At 35.3% G+C, this 19,116-nt stretch overlaps 1 protein-coding gene across 2 annotated transcripts in view; it reads left to right on the forward strand.

Moving 5' to 3' along the window:
- Positions 1-19,116, forward strand: part of LOC143238170 (uncharacterized) — a 117,835-nt gene that overhangs the window by 53,497 nt on the left and 45,222 nt on the right. For both annotated transcript variants that reach the window (XR_013020439.1, XM_076478163.1), the window contains exons 2-4: positions 11,069-11,221; positions 14,837-14,927; positions 15,913-16,034. Coding sequence is in view for 1 of the 2 variants with exons in the window: in XM_076478163.1 (XP_076334278.1) it covers positions 11,069-11,221; positions 14,837-14,927; positions 15,913-16,034 (366 nt within the window). In the remaining variant the exon portion in view is untranslated. The remainder of the gene's footprint in view (positions 1-11,068; positions 11,222-14,836; positions 14,928-15,912; positions 16,035-19,116) is intronic.

Below are 19,116 nucleotides of genomic sequence, written 5' to 3' on the forward strand. Positions count from 1 at the left end.
ATTTCTACTTTCAAACCCATAAAGCCAGAAATATTAAACGTGTATCGATTATTAAGTACATTGTTATTGTTGGTAATTAAGCACAAAGATATGCCTTGCGTGTTCTATCCACCACATGTATCGAAACACCGATTCTAGCGTCTTAAGTCCGAAAACGTACCGCTGCGCCATTGTGGGCGATATTAGGTACAAACACACAAAATAAAATAATCATATTAATACTAAATAATTTATTTTTGGTGTTTATATATGGAATATTATTCGAAATTTTGTTGGAAACAGTTGATTATGTATCTAAAATTATTTTAATAATTGTTCCTAACTTAATATCTAAGCTTCATCTATTTAAGCGTATTGAAAAGATTGATTTAACTCTGTATTTATTTCTGTTGTCATGGTTCTGATCTTTGTCGGATGACCAATCAGATTAGATGACGTGCAACAAAGCTGTCGAGTAAGTTTCGAACCAAGACCGATATCCTAACGAAAAGATAACTGTAGTCAGCTTATAACGTTGGATCAAACCACTGCTTGAAAGAAAGTAATACATCGATAACACCTGCTCGGTTTTCACACACCTTTATAATGTTGAATCAAAACCTTTTGTATTTGGAAATCTCAGTTCATCAATAATACCTGCTGATTTTGTCATGCCATTACGATTTCAAGACAGACTTCTGTTTTAACAAGAGTTATAAAAATTCACTGTAATTCGGAAATCATTATTTGGGCAAGAAGTAATTATTTCTGCACTGCTTCAAAAAAAACAAACAAATCTGTGTGTATGATAAGGTATGTACATTTTACACATAGTAGAACTATATTTTATCTTGAAGATTCGTTGATAATTGGTTAAAACTTGGACTTCTCGTCAGTTAATATATAGAATTGTTCACAGACACACACATATTATGCGTTTACAATTAGATAAATATTAAGCTTTAATGTTGAATAATTGTGGATACTGACCTAAGCTTCACCTTCGGAATCGGACTTTAGGTCTTTGTAGACCTGAGAGGGTCAGGTCCAGTGATATGTATCTCAGGACGGCTGGTATGGGTATTGACACTTATTAATAAAGCAGAGGACGACGTTTCGATCTTCTTAGGTTAACGTGAGATACATTTTTACTTCAAGTGGGTTTCTCGTCATCACGAATTAGATTCAATGATATGTTTGATATAGGTTACTTTAAAAATTTCGCAAACTACAAGTGGTATATACGCACCTAGTTATTTCCAATTTACCTATTATAGACTAGAGAGAAGGCAGCTAGTTAACCACACCTACCGCCAACATGTGGGCTACACCTTTACTAACGAATAGTGAAAATGATCGCCACATTATAACGTTCCCACGGCTTAAAGGTCGAGCATGTTCATTGGGGGATTGAAAATCGTGAGTCGAGCGCCATAGCTATCAAGCCTTGACAAGTGAGAACTGGTAATGTTCATATATCGTTGAAATGGAGTTAACAAAACAATTATAATTATAAACCTACTTAGACATTTACGGTATTGAAAGTTATCATAGAGAAGAAGTCAGAATCAATGAGTAATTCCAACCAAATGGTGTTAATATTAGTAATTCATTATTTTATTACAGGACAGATTATAACAAAAAAATTGTAAAATGCACCTAAATATTCCACTTGTTTTAAACAGAGCAGTCTATCTTATTCTTACCGTCATGAGTTTCAAATTTATAATTGCAAAATATTGTCACGTAACACTTCACACTATTTAGCCGAGTTGTCTGGATGTCCTTTGACATTCCCAACATTAACACAGCTTAAAGTGTATACAGATTTTCTGTAGTTCATCCAATAATTCAGTGAATTCGATCAGACTCCTCCAGGTATCGTTTCACCACATTTGCCGAAAGATAAATTCCTGGTAGTACAAGTCATGTATGTGAGTGTGAACTGTCAAGCTTATGTACATGCAATAGAAGGACAAACGTATAAATGCACATATGGTTTTCAATCACAGTCTGCATTACTATTCCTAATATATATATAGACGATAATAAATACTGGCGTGATCGTTTTAGCATTAAACTTTTATATGTATTCAGTGTTGGATATATTGTAAAATGGTATTTAGTATTTGCCTCTCTATATAATAATATAAAGCACAAAAGTTTTGTCTGTCTGTCCGTAATCAAACTACCTCTAGGTTGCTGGGCCAATCCTAGCCAAACATTGTGAGATGATACTTTGAAACAGATAGCATGTTAATGGGGGCTTTACAACCCTCAACCCCTATTATTGAGTATTTATTATTTATGACGTAAGTTAATATTAACTATGTTCATAGATGGAGCCACGTATTTACACACACAAAAATACATTTTCAGTTAACATACACACACAGTGTGGGGGAGGGCATACAAAAGTTTTAGGTATCTCAACGTGTACAATAACACTATCCATAGAAAAATGTGTTGTAAAAAAATGGCCGCCACTATTGCAGTGATACATAAACTCAGCTGAAATTTCTACTTTAATAAACACCATAAAAGCTGATGTGAAGAGAAGTTTCTTAAGTTGTACCCATTTACTACTTTGACCTGTGATCCTTCATCTTCGGTCCATAATGCACTTCTGCGACCAATGATCATTAATTAATTAAACACGTGAAACGCTATGGAGAAATATTTTGGGTAACAGAAAGCACCACTACCTGCACTGTTTTTGTCGCTATCTCTTTCTACAAGGTCATTCTAATTATTGCATAGTGAAAACGAGGTTTAGATATATACCTTTTGATTTCTTAGAGCTTACACAATACTCTTGGTAAGGTAGTAATGAAAGCTGTAATAATATGTTACGTTATAAATAAATTATGTTAATTTAGGATTTTTGTGTTAGTTATAATAGTATCTACCATCATATTTTTTTAAGTTCATAACCTAAGCATAGGATGGATACTTCATTTTTATAAAACTGGTATTTAGTATTTCTAATATTGTCAAACTAGTGCTAGGTGTTTTTATATTATAAACTGGTGTTCGTTATTTGTTATGTTATAAAATTGGTATTTAGTATTTGTTATATTGTGAAACTAGTGCTTAGTGCTTGTAGTTTCAATATATATATACTTCCTGAAGAATATCCCTCCTTAAATGAATGGGTTTCAACGAAACTGAACTCTTAAGTAGAATAAAATTTAGAATATTCGCTTTTTAATAGTCTCAGTAAAACGGCAAACTTTGGTGCCGGACGGACAGACTGTTTCTCTAGTTAATGTCTGGAGTTTGATTGTCTGATGTAAACTGTTTCTTGTTGAACGTTAACGACTTTTGGATGTTTGTTTTTTGAATTTCGCGCAAAGCTACTCGAGGGCTATCTGCGCTAGTCGTTCCTAATTTTGTAATATGAGACTAGAGGGAAGGCAGCTAGTTATCACCACTCACCGCCCACTCTTGTTTCTTGTTGAACGTTAACGACTTTTGGATGTTTGTTTTTTTGAATTTCGCGCAAAGCTACTCTAGGGCTATCTGCGCTAGTCGTTCCTAATTTTGTAATATGAGACTAGAAGGAAGGCAGCTAGTTATCACCACCCACCGCCCACTCTTGTTTCTTGTTGAACGTTAACGACTTTTGGATGTTTGTTTTTTGAATTTCGCGCAAAGCTACTCGAGGGCTATCTGCGCTGGTCGTTCCTAATTTTGTAATATGAGACTAGAGGGAAGGCAGCTAGTTATCACCACCAACCGCCCACTCTTGGGCTACTCTTTTACCAACGAATAGTGGGATTGACCCTCACATTATAATGTCCCCACGGCTGAAAAGGCGACCATGTTTGGTGTGACGGGGATTCGAACCCACGATCCTCAGATTACGAGTCGCACGCCTTAACCCACCTGGTCATGTCGAGCCACAACTTTTGGAACATGAGGATATTCCTATTCAATCAACATATACTGTAATTATAGGAGTTGATTTATTAAATAAGTTTAGTTTTCCATGTCTGCCTTCATATTTTACTGTTCTTATCAAAGAATGTGGTTTCGTAGCTAACCCTAACTTTGCATGTCTGCTATTATTATTATTATTTCCATTAAATATTTTTTTTTTCGTAACTAACACCAGTTTTCTATAAGCCTTTTTTAAGTTTTGACGAAAGAATAAGGTTTCGTAGCTAACCATGATTTTACAAGTCTGCTATTTTTTAATTATTTATGAATAATTTAGTTCGCTAGCTAACTCTTCCTAAAGATAACCAAAGTAGAGGTGGCAATAAAAAATGAACTTCCAGTGTAGTATCGGAAAGTTTCTTTCTGGATTTAGTAAGTATGTAACCATAGTCTACTGTTGTTCCTTTTTACCTTTCCACAGTTTCGTTTAATAGAAAGAAAACTTTCTTCAAAGCATTTCGTTTTCAGATGCTGTAATTCCGTAGAACTGAACATATATTTCAATTGTTCTTGAATTGATCAAAGTGTAAATGATATGCTAAGTTGTAATTTTACTTTCTAGGTGGTAATTGAGTATGTTTGAAACATTTTTCAACCTATAACTTTGTGAAACTGTACTCTAAGTTATTTGTTATAAGATCAAAGAAATAGAAAAAAAACATACACACATATTATGAGACTTATCTCAATCAGGCATTTTCCCATTTTGGTCATAAATCAACAAACTTCAATTTATTGTTAGCAGTTGTCTCTAGCCATAAGTAAATCTGGGGAAATACAACACCACTCGTTTTAAGAACTAACTTCAACAATTTGATGTATGTTTATTTTAGACCCCCCAACTAAAACAGCGGTATATCTACGCACTTACAATACTATAAACCCGGTTTCGATACCTTTGATAGGAGTAGCACATTGTATAGTTTTGTTATTACTTACAAATAATAGAATAAACAATACGATATAATTTTTTTTCTATTTTTAAAACAAATTCCAAAATGACCAAAAGCAGTCCTGTTGGTTTCAGGTCAGAAATGTTGACAGGTGAAGATAGTCCTGTTTGTTTCAGGTCAGACATGTTGACACGTGAAGATAGTCCTGTTTATTTCACGTCAAAAATGTTGACTGGTGAAGACAGTTCTGTTTGGTTCAAGACAGAGATTTTGACTTGGGGAGACAGTCCTGTTTGTTACAGGTCAGAGATATCGACTTGTGAAGGCAGTCCTGTTTGTTACATGTCAGAGATGTTGACTGGTGAAAACAGTTCTGTTTCTTTCAGGTCAGAGATGTTGACTTCGGAAGACAGTCCTGTTTGTTACAGGTCAGAGATGTTGACTAGTGAAGATAGTTCTGCTTGTATCAGGTTAGAAATATTGACCGGTGAATACAGTTCTGTTTGTTACAGATCAGAGATATTGACTGATGAAGACAGTTCTGTTTGTCTCAGGTCAGAGGTGTTGACTGGTGAAGACAGTCCTGTTTGTTACAGGTCAGCTATGTTGATTGGTGAAGACAATCACGTTTGTTGTAAGTCAGAGATGTTGGCTTGGGAAGACAATCCCGTTTGTTGCAGGTCAGAAATAGTGACTGGTGAAGACATTCCTGTTTGTTTCAGGTCAGAGATGTTGACTGGTGAAGGCAATCTTGTTTGTTACAGGTCAGAGATGTTGACTAGTAAAGACAATCCCGTTTGTTGCCTGTCAGAGATGTTGATTGGTAAAGACAATCCCGTTTGTTGCTTGTCAGAGAAATTGACTGGTGAAGACAGTCCTGTTTGTTTCAGGTCAGAGTTGTTGACTGGTGAAAACAGAGTCTAGCCTTTAATTTCACCCTGCTGTTGACACAGCATGTCGTACGACATGGAACATTATCATGTTGAGAGAAGTATGCCTATTTTCCACATAATTCCTCGTTCATTGCAGGCAGTGCAGTACAGTCCAGAGTGGCACAGTAAATCAGTCCCTTCCACAGTTACGAACAGTGACAACGCTCCACTTCCCTTCCTGTTTCGTGAAGTTGCAGTTTTAACCCTAACATTCTCCAGGTTGTCACCAAACCAATACACTTCCATCGAAAGCAAACAAAAGGAAAGGAAATTATTTCTTTACGTGATCATTTTCCTTTGCTTTTCATGCAAATTTCGACGATCCTTAATGACATCATATATTAATGACTCTGCTGTACTCTATCTGAAGTGTTTAGAAACCTGATGTGCACAGCGGGCGCGATGGTCAGCAATTCCCATCTAAGTACTGGATGAAGGAATTCAAGCTAATTTTCCAGCTTGGTTTGACAAAACGTCTCAAAGTTCTAATGCAGTGTTCACTTTTGGTTGAATGGCTGATATTATACATGAAAAAAGTCCAGTGATTCACACACAGTTCATTAGTGAGCTTCGACAGAAATACGAAAATTGTGTTCTTTCTTCATCCTCAATAATGTTCAAAATGCATCCTATAATAGGTCTAATGTAAAGACAGTTGTAGATGCTCCACGTTGTGGAATCTATTGTGGTTTAGCAGAAGCAAAGAGCTACTGTTGCCAGTAATATCAAGAACAATAACTATTCGTTAACCCTTTTAATCCACAGTATACGTATGTATGCGATGGAAACAAAAGCCCACGGAACTGTGTAGAAAACCAAAGTTAGCTCGTTTTTAAGTAGATGAAATAATTTTGCAAATGCACCGTTAGAGCACCTGGGAAGAATGAATTCCTAAATAATTGTACACTTAAGAATTTTGAATTTCGCGCAAAGCTACTCTAGGGCTATCTGGGCTAGTCGTCCCTAATTTAGCAATACAAGATTAGAGGGAAGGCAGCTAGTCATGACTACCCACCGCCAACTCTTGGGCTACTCTTTTACCAACGAATAGTAGGATTGGCCGTCAATTATAACCCCCTCACGGCTGAAAGGGCCAGCATATTTGGTGTGAGGGGGATTCGAACCAGCGATTTTCGGATTACGAGTTCAGTGGTAGGGTTAAGACAAAGGGACTTGTGAAACGTAGAATGTTTTATATGAGACGTGTAAGTTTCTGTATCTGGAGTCATATACGTTCATTTTGTTAAGCCATACAATGGGCTCTATATGGTATATAGAACCTTTAATTGCATATTTTAATTTTAACTTTATATAATAAATTACTCTGCACTTTTAAACTTTTATGTTCTTTTTATGGTACTTATATGTTACATTGTTTTCAGAAATTCGTTACATTGTATTTTTTACTTGGAATATTCTTGTATAAAAGGATTTAAAAAACAGTTGTATTATTATTTTGTGGTTAACATGGAGACACGCATTTTGGTATAAGACATGAAACAATTAACATTAGTGAAACTTCTGTTTTAAAGCCTTGGTTAAAATCTAACATCTGAGAATGGCATGAATTTGTGCTCAGTTTCATGTCAACATAGAACTCTAAAATGTTCTAGGTCTAAGTTTTGTGTATAGAAATTTTGTGTATAAATCTCTTATACGATCAGACTAATAGTGAAACTAAGCAAATTATTACCTGAGTTCAGGACTTAATATGCTCTGTACTGGCAGAGTAGAAATTAACACTGACCAGGAAGGGAGTGGTACCGTGTAAAGTAACACTGACCAACAAAGGAGTGGTACTGTTTGAAGTAACACTGTCCTGTAGGGAGTGATACAGTTTAAAGTAACACTGTCCTGATAGGGAGTGATACAGTGTAAAGTAATACTGTCCAACGAGCAGTGGGATCGGCTAGGTACATTACAACGCCTCCACTGCTGAAATGGTCAGTATGTTTGGTGGGAAAGGATTAGAGCCCGTGACCCGCAGACAACAAGGTGAGAGCCACTAACCAAGTGGCCATGATAGGTTCCGGTCTCCAGACTGACGCCGGTTCAACACAACCACATTATTGGTTCATGGAATTTCACGAAGACAAACAAATAAACAAAAACTGATATAATTGCTTAATAATAACTAAAATGCGTTATCAAACCGAATTTCTAAATGCTAATAAGCCTCCTGTTTCTGTGTGAATTACATTCACATCCTTAGCACAGATTCAGATGGCCCACTCCTCTATAAAAAAGTGAAACGTAACAGAATATTTCCATCTGCAGCTTGTTTAATGATACTTTATGATCACTTCATTGATCGATACTTTTAATAATATTAAGCTTGTTTGTGTTTGAATATCCAGTACTATTCTTTATGTGGTGTGGTTAAGTTTTTCTACCTTGAATTAGTTTAGTTGTTGTTGTTGTTTTTGAATTTCGCACAAAGCTACACGAGGACTATCTGCGCTAGCCGTCCCTAATTTAGCAGTGTAAGACTTGAGAGAAAGCAACTAGTCATCACCACTTACAGCCAACTCTTGGGCTACTCTTTTACCAACGAATAGTGGGATTGACCGTCACGTTATAACGCCCCCACGGCTAAAAGGACGAGCACATTTGGCACGACGGGGATGCGCGCCCGTGACCCTCAGATTACGAGTCGCACGCCTTAACCCACCTCGCCATACCAGGCCATATTTAGTTAGAAACATGGGTAGAAAATTTACATATATTTACATGTAATTACACATTCACCTACAGATGTTTGTTTTTTCCCGTTACGACTAATTATTAACTGTTGTCGTGATTATTAATAATGTGTTAGAAAACATACTTGTGTCAGTTAGTAAGTTCATTCCTGTTTGAGGGTTGTACGTTTTGTAAATTACAAATGTAGAATATAACACTCTCATCGAAAACCCTGATCAGCAGAGTTTTGTTAATTTCACGTGCAGCTATAGAACACACTAACTGGTTTGCGTATTCTTTGGTCATTCATTGCTGTTTCTTCATTGAATTAAAGTTTGCTCTTGGCGTATATTAGCTCTTCTTAGATTAGAATACGTGGGAATCGAGAGATGTGTGCTATCTAAGTAAGTGATTAAATATGAGGGGAGATTGGAAGAGATTGTATAATGATGGGTAAAATAGACGTAATTAAAATAACGAAAGGCAGCTAGAGACTCATTTAACTTGATAACGTTAGAAACTGATCCGGAGGTAAGAGGTTAGAATTATTGGAGCTGATGCAGAAAGTGAAACATAGAAAACAATTGAGTAAGTAGGATGACAACATATTGATTAATTGGTTACATTAACATATCGAACCATCTCATTTTTTGTTCTTAGTTACTTTTTATCCGTTAGGGGTTTTGACCTGTTGATTTTCTATTTCCCCCTCTTGACCTTTAGTTCCACATATATTTTATTTAAAATTGGTGGTTACTAAATTATAGTGCCCTTCTAACGTTAGATTTGTTCTGTTTTTATAACAATAGCATTCAGAGATTTATTGCCATAATTTACTGTTTGATACATTGTAAACAATATGGAAAAGAAGGCTGACTGGCTAACGTCTGGTTATCTTGTGCTTTTATTGTTTAAAGTCGGTTTTAACAATTCACTTTTTTTTTCCCAAACACAACTAATTTTAACAAGCGTTTCAGCATGTTTATGGAATGTTTGTGATTAGTTCTGCTTTGAACTTTAAAGAAATTTAATATTAAAAATATATCAATTTAAATCATCAAAAACAGATCATGCAGGACTTTGTAAGGAAATGCAAAAGTAAACGGAAAACGACGTAAACTTTTGTGTAGTATAGGAGGAGTTGTGAAAACTAAGGTCACCCTAATTGCACTCACCAGTCCTTGTAATACTTGATATGTAAGAGGGTTAAAATATGTTTTCGTTGGTAGTTAAAATCTTCTGAAGATGTTTGAATTATTCTTGGAACACATAGTTGCTACATTTAGTGTTTCAATAATTCCAGTTTTGACAGAAATTTAAAGACGTGAATGAAAACTTGGACATTTACTTTTTTGAGCCTCTGTCCGATGAACTCCAGTGACCAGTTCATTTAATCTTGTGTTCTTGTGAACCAGCCCATCGAGGAATGGAAAACTTAATGTCTTTCGGTTTTATATAAAATGTTATTCGTTAAATTGGCTGTTTAGGTAAATTGTCTTTTTAAGTTAGATATTTCAGAGAGTGTACTTAATATTATACTGTAAGTTGTGTATTGTGAATATTTCGATATATGAATATTTTTACCTATCCAAGAATTTATGCAATTTTATGACACTATTAATGTGTTATTGTAAGTTTTACATCAGTTTTTATTATTTCATGTTTCACAACAGTTTGTGTATTATTTCATGTTTCACAACAGTTTGTGTATTATTTCATGTTTCACAACAGTTTGTGTATTATTTCATGTTTCACAACAGTTTATGTATTATTTCACGTTTCACATCAGTTTGTGTATTATTTTGTGTTTCACATTAGTTTGTGTATTATTTCGTGTTTCACATCAGTTTGTATATTATTTTGTGTTTCAAAACAGTATGTGTATTATTTCATGTTTCACAACTTTTTGTGTATTATTTCCTGTTTTACAACAGTTTATGTATTATTTCCTGTTTTACAACAGTTTGTGTATTATTTCCTGTTTTACAACAGTTTGTGTATTATTTCCTGTTTTACAACAGTTTGTGTATTATTTCCTGTTTTACAACAGTTTATGTATTATTTCATGTTTCACATCAGTTTGTGTATTATTTCATGTTTCACAACAGTTTGTTTGTTATTTCATGTTTCACAACAGTTTGTTTGTTATTTCATGTTTCACAACAGTTTGTGTATTATTTCATGTTTCACAACAGTTTGTGTATTATTTCATGTTTCACAACAGTTTGTGTATTATTTCCTGTTTTACAACAGTTTGTTTATTATTTCATGTTTCACAACTTTTAGTGTATTATTTCATATTTCACAACTTTTGTATATTATTTCCTGTTTCACAACAGTTTGTGCATTATTTCATGTTTCACAACAGTTTGTATATTATTTCGTGTTTCACAACAGTTTGTATATTATTTCGTGTTTCACAACAGTTTGTGTATTATTTCGTGTTTCACAACAGTTTGTGTATTATTTCGTGTTTCACAACAGTTTGTGTATTATTTCCTGTTTCACATCAGTTTGTGTATTATTTCACGTTTCACAACTTTTTGTGTATTATTTCACGTTTCACAACAGTTTGTGTATTATTTCCTGTTTCACAACAGTTTGTGCATTATTTAATGGTTTGTTCACCTACTTCTACAGAAACAGTACCAACTGATTCACCACCTGGAGGAAGAACTAAGAAACCTTCACATGAAAGGTCAAGAAACTGAAGTCCAACAACATCTTAAAGACCTGTATAATGAAAAGGAACACATGCGAAAGGAAATATTTCTGTTGAGAGAAACAGTCAAGGTAGTAAATAACCTCTTAACTTATCATACAGTGTCTGGGATCTCATTCATTGCATGTTTATGCTTTTAAACAGCTTTAGTAAAGTAATTCAAAAGTTTATCGTGAAGAATCACAGGTGAAGTTAGGGTTAGTTACAAGAAGACTGGAAACATGGGCTAATACATATTCTCCAACCTTTTGTAACTTTATCAGACAGTGATAGAATTAGATATGTCTTTATATATTTTGTAAAATAATTATATGATAATAGAAATTTATAATAATATCACTGTGATAAAGCAAGAAAATACCTCTCACCTCTCAAGTCATTGGTATGCAACGTATAGTATGATCACCACGAGCAGTAAGAACCGCCCCACTCTGATGTTATATGCTTAAAACACTAGGGGTGATATTATCCTAAGATGTCTTTCAACCCTTCTCTGAAACAACTGCTTCCATAACATTTTAAATATTTAGAGCTGCTTCCAGAAATATGTTCTTTCCTTCACAAAAGTCAGTGATAGTACAGGACACTCCTTCCAATTTCCTTGTAAACTGTGGTGTAATACTTTGTACACTAACACGGTGCAGATGCGACTGGGAACATTTGATTCAGTCTCGGAACGTGTACCCTGTGATTAGTACGTGACAGAATTGACATGTAACGGTGGGATGCTTATGTTATGGTTGATGGCCTGTTTTGTCTGCTGGGACTCACAACCCTACTTATTTAAAACATACAGACATTTTCCTTGAAAGTTAGCTATGGTTCATGGGACTTTTTGGATACTTCAACTCTGTGATTCGCTTCAAAGTGACAACTTTAAGATCAATACAGCGGATAATTTAAATATTGTAGAAGCGATCTGCATGTGTTAAATGGCTGACTTATATACGTTAGCTGTGGTTCAATGAGTGGCATGCTCAACACACATATATTTGGCTTGATTAGCCCAACATTAGACAGTGAATGACCGTTATTGTTCTTCTGGTAGTTGGAGGAACTTGTCACACGGGAAAGGTACGAACTAGTGACCTTATTAGAAGATTCAGTTCTTAACAACACTCACGTTTCTAAGAGAAGACTACGTTACAAAAAGGAAATTTTCAACCCCCCCCCCCAAAAAAAAAAGCCATTGCGATGAACTTAGGAGTATTCCAAACTCAACAACTGTTGTGCTGGGTCTGAGCATATTCCAACCATAAATCCTGTTGTGTTAAATCCATTAATAATGTTAACAAGGAAGTGAGAAAGGATTCCAGATTGTTACATATTTACCACTTTATTCCATTGTTTGATGCTAGTGTCACTTGGGCAAGAGCTAAGCGCTAATACACAATTACTTATAATTGCATCCATCCTGAAAACTGTTATTGAAGCTAGTGATATCTCACCAGGAATCACCCTGTCTTCCGCTACAAAGATATACTTCAGTTGAGGAATGACTACTGTGCCATGATAATAGACTCGCATCTTCAGAAAGATACATAATTAGTACTAAACAGAGTGTGAGACCAGAAAAATATGGTGGCCAGGATGATAGAAGTGACTGTTAGATATGGTGGACAGGACAATAGAAGTGACTGTTAGATATGGTTGCCAGGATGATAGAAGTGACTCTTAGATATGGTGGCCAGGATGATAGAAGTGACTGTTTGATATGGTGGCCAGGATGATAGAAGTGACTGTTTGATATGGTGGCCAGGATGGTAGAAGTGACTGTTAGATATGGTTGCCGGGATGATAGAAGTGACTGTTAGATATGGTTGCCAGGATGATAGAAGTGACTCTTAGATATGGTGGCCAGGATGATAGAAGTGACTGTTTGATATGGTGGCCAGGATGATAGAAGTGACTGTTTGATATGGTGGCCAGGATGGTAGAAGTGACTGTCAGATATGGCTGCCAGGATGATAGAAGTGACCGTTAGATATGGTTGCCAGGATGATAGAAGTGACCGTTAGATATGGTGGCCAAAATGATAGAAGTGACCGTTAGATATGGTGGACAGGACAATAGAAGTGACTGTTAGATATGGTTGCCAGGATGATAGAAGTGACTGTCAGATATGGTGGACAGGACAATAGAAGTGACTGTTAGATATGGTTGCCAGAATGATAGAAGTGACTGTTAGATATGGTGGCCAGGATGATAGAAGTGACTGTTAGATATGGTTGCCAGGATGATAGAAGTGACTGTTAGATATGGTTGCCAGGATGATAGAAGTGACTGTTAGATATGGTTGCCAGGATGATAGAAGTGACTGTTAGATATGGTGGCCAGAATGATAGAAGTGACTGTTAGATATGGTGGACAGGACAATAGAAGTGACTGTTAGATATGGTTGCCAGGATGATAGAAGTGACTGTCAGATATGGTGGACAGGACAATAGAAGTGACTGTTAGATATGGTTGCCAGAATGATAGAAGTGACTGTTAGATATGGTGGACAGGGCAACAGAAGGACTGTTGAGAACTTTCTAAGTAGTGGCAACAACTGTTGTCTAAGTAAAGTAGTAGCAACAACTGTTGTTTTAGAGAATTTCTGCTCCTATGTCACAGTCATTGTGATATTGTAACACTATCTACACGATCTATTGTACAGACTTAACATTTTGTTCGCCATCTGTTGTTTTCTGTTTCATTTCAGTCTAATTTGCATGCACAGTGCTCTCTAGTAACACTTTCAGATATTAGTGCAATGTATCCTTCGTGATTTTGTATGCACTATTTAAGCCTGTATGCTCACGATTAAACCAGTGTAATTATACAGATGCCTACAATATTTCTATAACCACCTTGTACATACATGTGTGATAAATATAGTCAGTGTAATTAATATTACGAATGTGTCGTTTTTAGACTTAGAATTTCATTATTTCTTACCAGTAATTACAAACACAATTAGATGAAATTCATTTAAACGTTTAGTTTTTTTTTGTTTTTTTTTTACAAATAATTCCACAAGAATTTCTAAGTTTACATTCTTAATACTTTAAGTAAACAGTATTATCTAGACAGTCTAATAACTCATAATGAACTTACTACAGGTTTGCTACAAGTGAAACATTTATTGTAGTAACCGATATAAACAAAGTGGTTTTGTTGAGAATATTCAAAGTCGGACAACATAGATACCATTCATTGGCTTATTAGTTCTTTTTGGTCGGGCGTGACCCTGATGTTAACACGCAAGGCTGTTACATGAAAGGTCCAAAGTTCGAATGTCGATATTCCACTAAAGAAGTGAGGTTTACATAACTTTGGTTTTCATTAGTCTTGCAATTAGGTGATTGATGCTGCTGAATAAATCAGCAGTCAAAAATTATTTATGGTTGAGCCTGATTTCTGGAGTCTCTGAATTGTCAGTTTATCACGTATGTGGTAAAGAATAGAGTTAAAATTAAAAAAAAAAATAGTTATGGTTAAGCCTGAGTTCTGGGGTAATTGTCAGTTTATCACATAGGTGGCCAAAGATGGAATTAAAAAAAAGTTATGGTTAAGCTTGAGTTTTGGAGTAATTGTCAGTTTATCACGTGTGTGACAAAGGATAGAGTTAAAATGAAAAACACTAATTCTATATAAGCTATATTATTTGTAAAGGTGAATTCCAAGACTTTGACTTTCTACAGGACTTGGAGATGAGAAACGAAAATCAAAAACAGATGTTAATATCCAAGGAAGACAACGTCAAGAGGCTAATGGAGACACACCATAACACAGGTACATCTATTTAAAACGTATCCATCTTATTTTGTGGCGTAAATTGTAAGATACAATAACAGTCTCCTCACTCTCATAAGGTCCAGTTTGAATCTCAAATAAAATATTACGAATAAAGAAATGAATATAGATTTCTACCACCAGATGACACCTTAAGACTTGTTACATACGTTATCAACACGAAGAAAATAAGAATTATAAAAAAGCTTACAATAAATTGTTAAAAAGCATTACTAAAACAGGAAAATAATTTTATTTGTGAGAGAAAAATGTATTAGTTTTGATTATTGCTTATTTTATTCAATGTGAATGAAAACGAGAAGGAAACAAAAAGCAAAAAATCATTATTTGTACTTGTGTTAAACTCCGGGTTATCATCAGTCGTTTAATAAAAGAAAATACGAGAAAAAACAAAGCAATAAAACGCATTCTTAACACTAAAAATACCGACTTGTTTTTATACCAATAACTTCAGATGAAGTTCATAACTTTGTCGCATTATATTAAGAACTTTAATTTTTTTTCCTGTCTCAATTCTCAATTGAAATACCTGACCCAGAAGGTGGGAAATAATTAACCCCAGACGGGCCTCGTAATCTGAGGATTGCGGATTCAAATTCCCGTCGCATCAAACATGCTCGCCCATTCAGTCGTGGGGGCTTTGTAAAGTAATGATCAATCCCACTATTCGTTGGTGAAAGAGTAGCTCAAGAGTTGACGGTGGGTGGTGATGATCATCAATTTTCCCTCTAGTCTTACACTGCTAAATTAGGGACGGCTAGCGCAGATAGCCCTTTTGTAGCTTTGCGCGAAATTCAAAAACAGAACAAACAAAAGTAACCCCAGATGGCACTTGTGTAAACTTGCACGAGCGTTATACATAATAGAAATAAATAATATGTCACCGATGCGAATGGTGGCTATTTAACGTTATTTCTTATTTCTAATCCTAGAGGTAGTATTTAAAATGTAGTCTCGTTCCTAGGTAAGCTGAAGGAAGAAGAACGACTTGAAATGGAGCGACTTAAAACCAAGTTTATAGAAGTCGAGGCTAAAGCGCGCCATCTAGAGGGACTGTTAGAAAGCAAAGACCGAGAGTTCGGAAAGGTCAGTTTGCCGTACAAAGTGAACTCTGATAAATCACAAGTTTCGTGTCCTATTTTCACGTTAGGACATAAATATGACAACCATAATTCCAACTGATGTACTCTACGTGGCCTAAGAGTTACTATACCTAGAGAGTAAAACCGAGGATTTTAGGCTCCAAGAGTTTGAACCAAAATTGCATAATAATCTTGGAGGCCCGGCAATGTTATAAGAGTAACAGTTAAATCCCACTCTTCCATCAGGCAAGGTTAGCCTAAGAATTAGCAGTGTGTTCTGTTGACTAGCTGTCCTATATTTATCCTATCTGTTCAAAGTTAGGGACAAATGCGCTCTTTTGCGTAATTTTATGCGAAACCCTAAGTCACTAATACCATTTCCGTTTCGTTTGTGTTGTGGTTTCTTTCAGGCAAAACTCCACAATAAGTTATCTGTTGTGTCCACCACGTGGAATTAATCCCTGGATTTTAATGTTTAAAGCCGGTAAACTTACGGCCGTCCCACCGTGGGATATTACATTTGTGTTTATCTGAATAGAGTTAGCTATTAAGAACTACATCGCTTCTGTTGGCATTTGGGGCCCTATATAATATGCAGGTCCTCTCAGAGGCTCAGAGAGATTCTGATTATTACTATCGTATCCCGCTGGTACAGCGGTAATTCTAGGAATTTACAACGCTAACATATGGGGTTCGATTCCCTCGGTGGACTCAGTAGATAGCCCGATGTGGCTATAAAACATACACACACGCTATTACTATCTTTTTGAGGCTCCTGGCTGTAATAAGAATAGAAAAGTAATGACACATGAAAACAAAATAAAACAGTCATTAGCCGAAAAGAGAAGTGAAACCTAATTTAAATAATGAATCTGTATATGTAATTTGTAGCCCTAAGATGTGAGTTTGGGTTATATTTTGGTCACATTGGAAGACATAAAAACAAGTCCTGAAGCTCAGCAAATCCAAAAAAAAGTGTCATATGTGAGGCCCCATTTGATCTTTTAGTCCAGACCAACTGGTTCTAATTAACTGAGTGTTGTGTAAAGTTTGCTCCATTAAATCAATCAAGCACATGAATCCTAAATTTACTTGACTACGTGTGTGGATATCTGTTGACGAATTTATGTACTAACAAAATAATATTATCTAATATGATAATTTTTGATATGTGCCTTACTGTTTGAATGTGTTTTTAAATATTAAAATTTTGGTAGAATTTTCGAACTAGTAAATTGTTTTAGCCTATAATTTGCTCTTTATTATCCTTATTTCTATAAATAAATAAATTTGTGCTTTAAGAGGCAAAAATTTCCGTCTTTTATAATTAACCACCAATTAAAATAATTTAATATTTTTAAATATTTCTTAAAATGTAAAAATCAAGCCAGAAAACCTGCATTTCAGACGTGTTTTTCAGTTGGCTTATAACCTAATAATTTCAAGTGTATATTTAATAGGAACTTATTTAATAGTGCTAACAGTACTGTTTACACTGTTATGATAAAATTAGTTGACCTGTCGTAATTTCAGCAGCTAATCGTTTCAGGACCATAATGTTTGGTTGACGATGTCATCAGATGATATGAGTGGTGATTTGACTGTCGCAAGGTAACGTTATAATGGTTGTTTGATTTTTTTTTTAGAACAAAGCCACACCAGTTTTTCATCAAGGATAACAGATCCCTAGAATTTGGTGCTGTAAATACGTAGACTTGTCGCTTTCCCACTGGGGGACACACTGAAGTGGATCTTTCACAGCGAAGACTGTGTGAAAAGATGAAAGATTCGTGACAGCTTGTTTCTTGACGTTAACAATTATTCTGGTGCAAAAGAAATTCACGAACTTTTCCGGCTCGTGTATCACTTTTTGTTAAATTTTTTAAAAGTAAAAATCCCGTTTAAATTTAAAAACACACAAACGAAAAAACCAAGCAACAAAAAAAAACACACCTACCCATTAATGGGAAAATGTGATTCTTTTTCTTCTTCAACAAGTGAATAATATGTGGTGTGACCTTTGTCAACTTGAAAGGAACAGAACACTAGTGAACCCAGAAATGAGGAGAATAGTGTGTAGATATACACATATTAGGCTTAATTGAATAGTATGTACACGTACACACTTATTACAAACTATATAACTTTTACATTAAATGTTTCCGTACCACAAACACTAGGGCCACGTACTACAGTTTGAGAATCAATGTAAAAACAATGAGATAACAGTGTAACCACAAGGCTTAGTACAAGCTTACAATCACTTACGATGAAAGAGGACTGGATAGTGGGGTAACTTAGAATACATTATCGCTCTTACACTTCAGAGAGGAAGACTTGAATGAAACAGTCCTAAGGTTCGATTGAGCCTCTCCCCAGGTTGTATGAACCGTAGGGACATTGCAAAGTGATTCTCCAACACACGTAACCATCAAGGTATCTCCTGCCGATTTTTGCTAGGAATCACCTCAGGTCTTAAACGGACTTGAAATGTGTCGCAAGAAGCTAAATAAAGTTGCAGCTTCTAGAAGTCGAATGATACCATTAAACTGTATGAAAATAATACTGCACGCGAATAATGATCACGCAAACATTGTGAATATGCCGCTTGTTCGAATTTCACAACCACTGCACTCTAGTGATGATTATTATTATCTCGTGATTAGTTAATTAACTGTTGTTCGTTATTTTTGACCAATGGGCTGTGGAATTATGGACACTATTTATTATATATATATTATTTCCAAATCAGTATATAAAAATGTGGATGACATCTTCTGTATTTTGTGTTTATATATATATATATATACACACCCTTGTGCAAATTAATTGAAACAAAACGGAAAATTACGATTTTTTCAATTTTTTGGGTTTTATTTATGAGAATCCAAAAATTACTCACAAATTAATACATGATATGACCGCCTTTATTTTTCAGAAGATCATTATTCCGCTTTGGCATTGAGTCCACGAGTTGACTGTAATCTTTTATATGCAAAAACGGCTCGTTTGGGCTGAGAAAACACTTTTACATAGAAGAGCGAACAACGTTTCGACCTTCTTCGGTCATCGTCTTTGTGAACCTG

This window comes from Tachypleus tridentatus, chromosome 13 (assembly GCF_004210375.1).
Source record: "Tachypleus tridentatus isolate NWPU-2018 chromosome 13, ASM421037v1, whole genome shotgun sequence".
Taxonomy (NCBI): domain Eukaryota; kingdom Metazoa; phylum Arthropoda; class Merostomata; order Xiphosura; family Limulidae; genus Tachypleus; species Tachypleus tridentatus.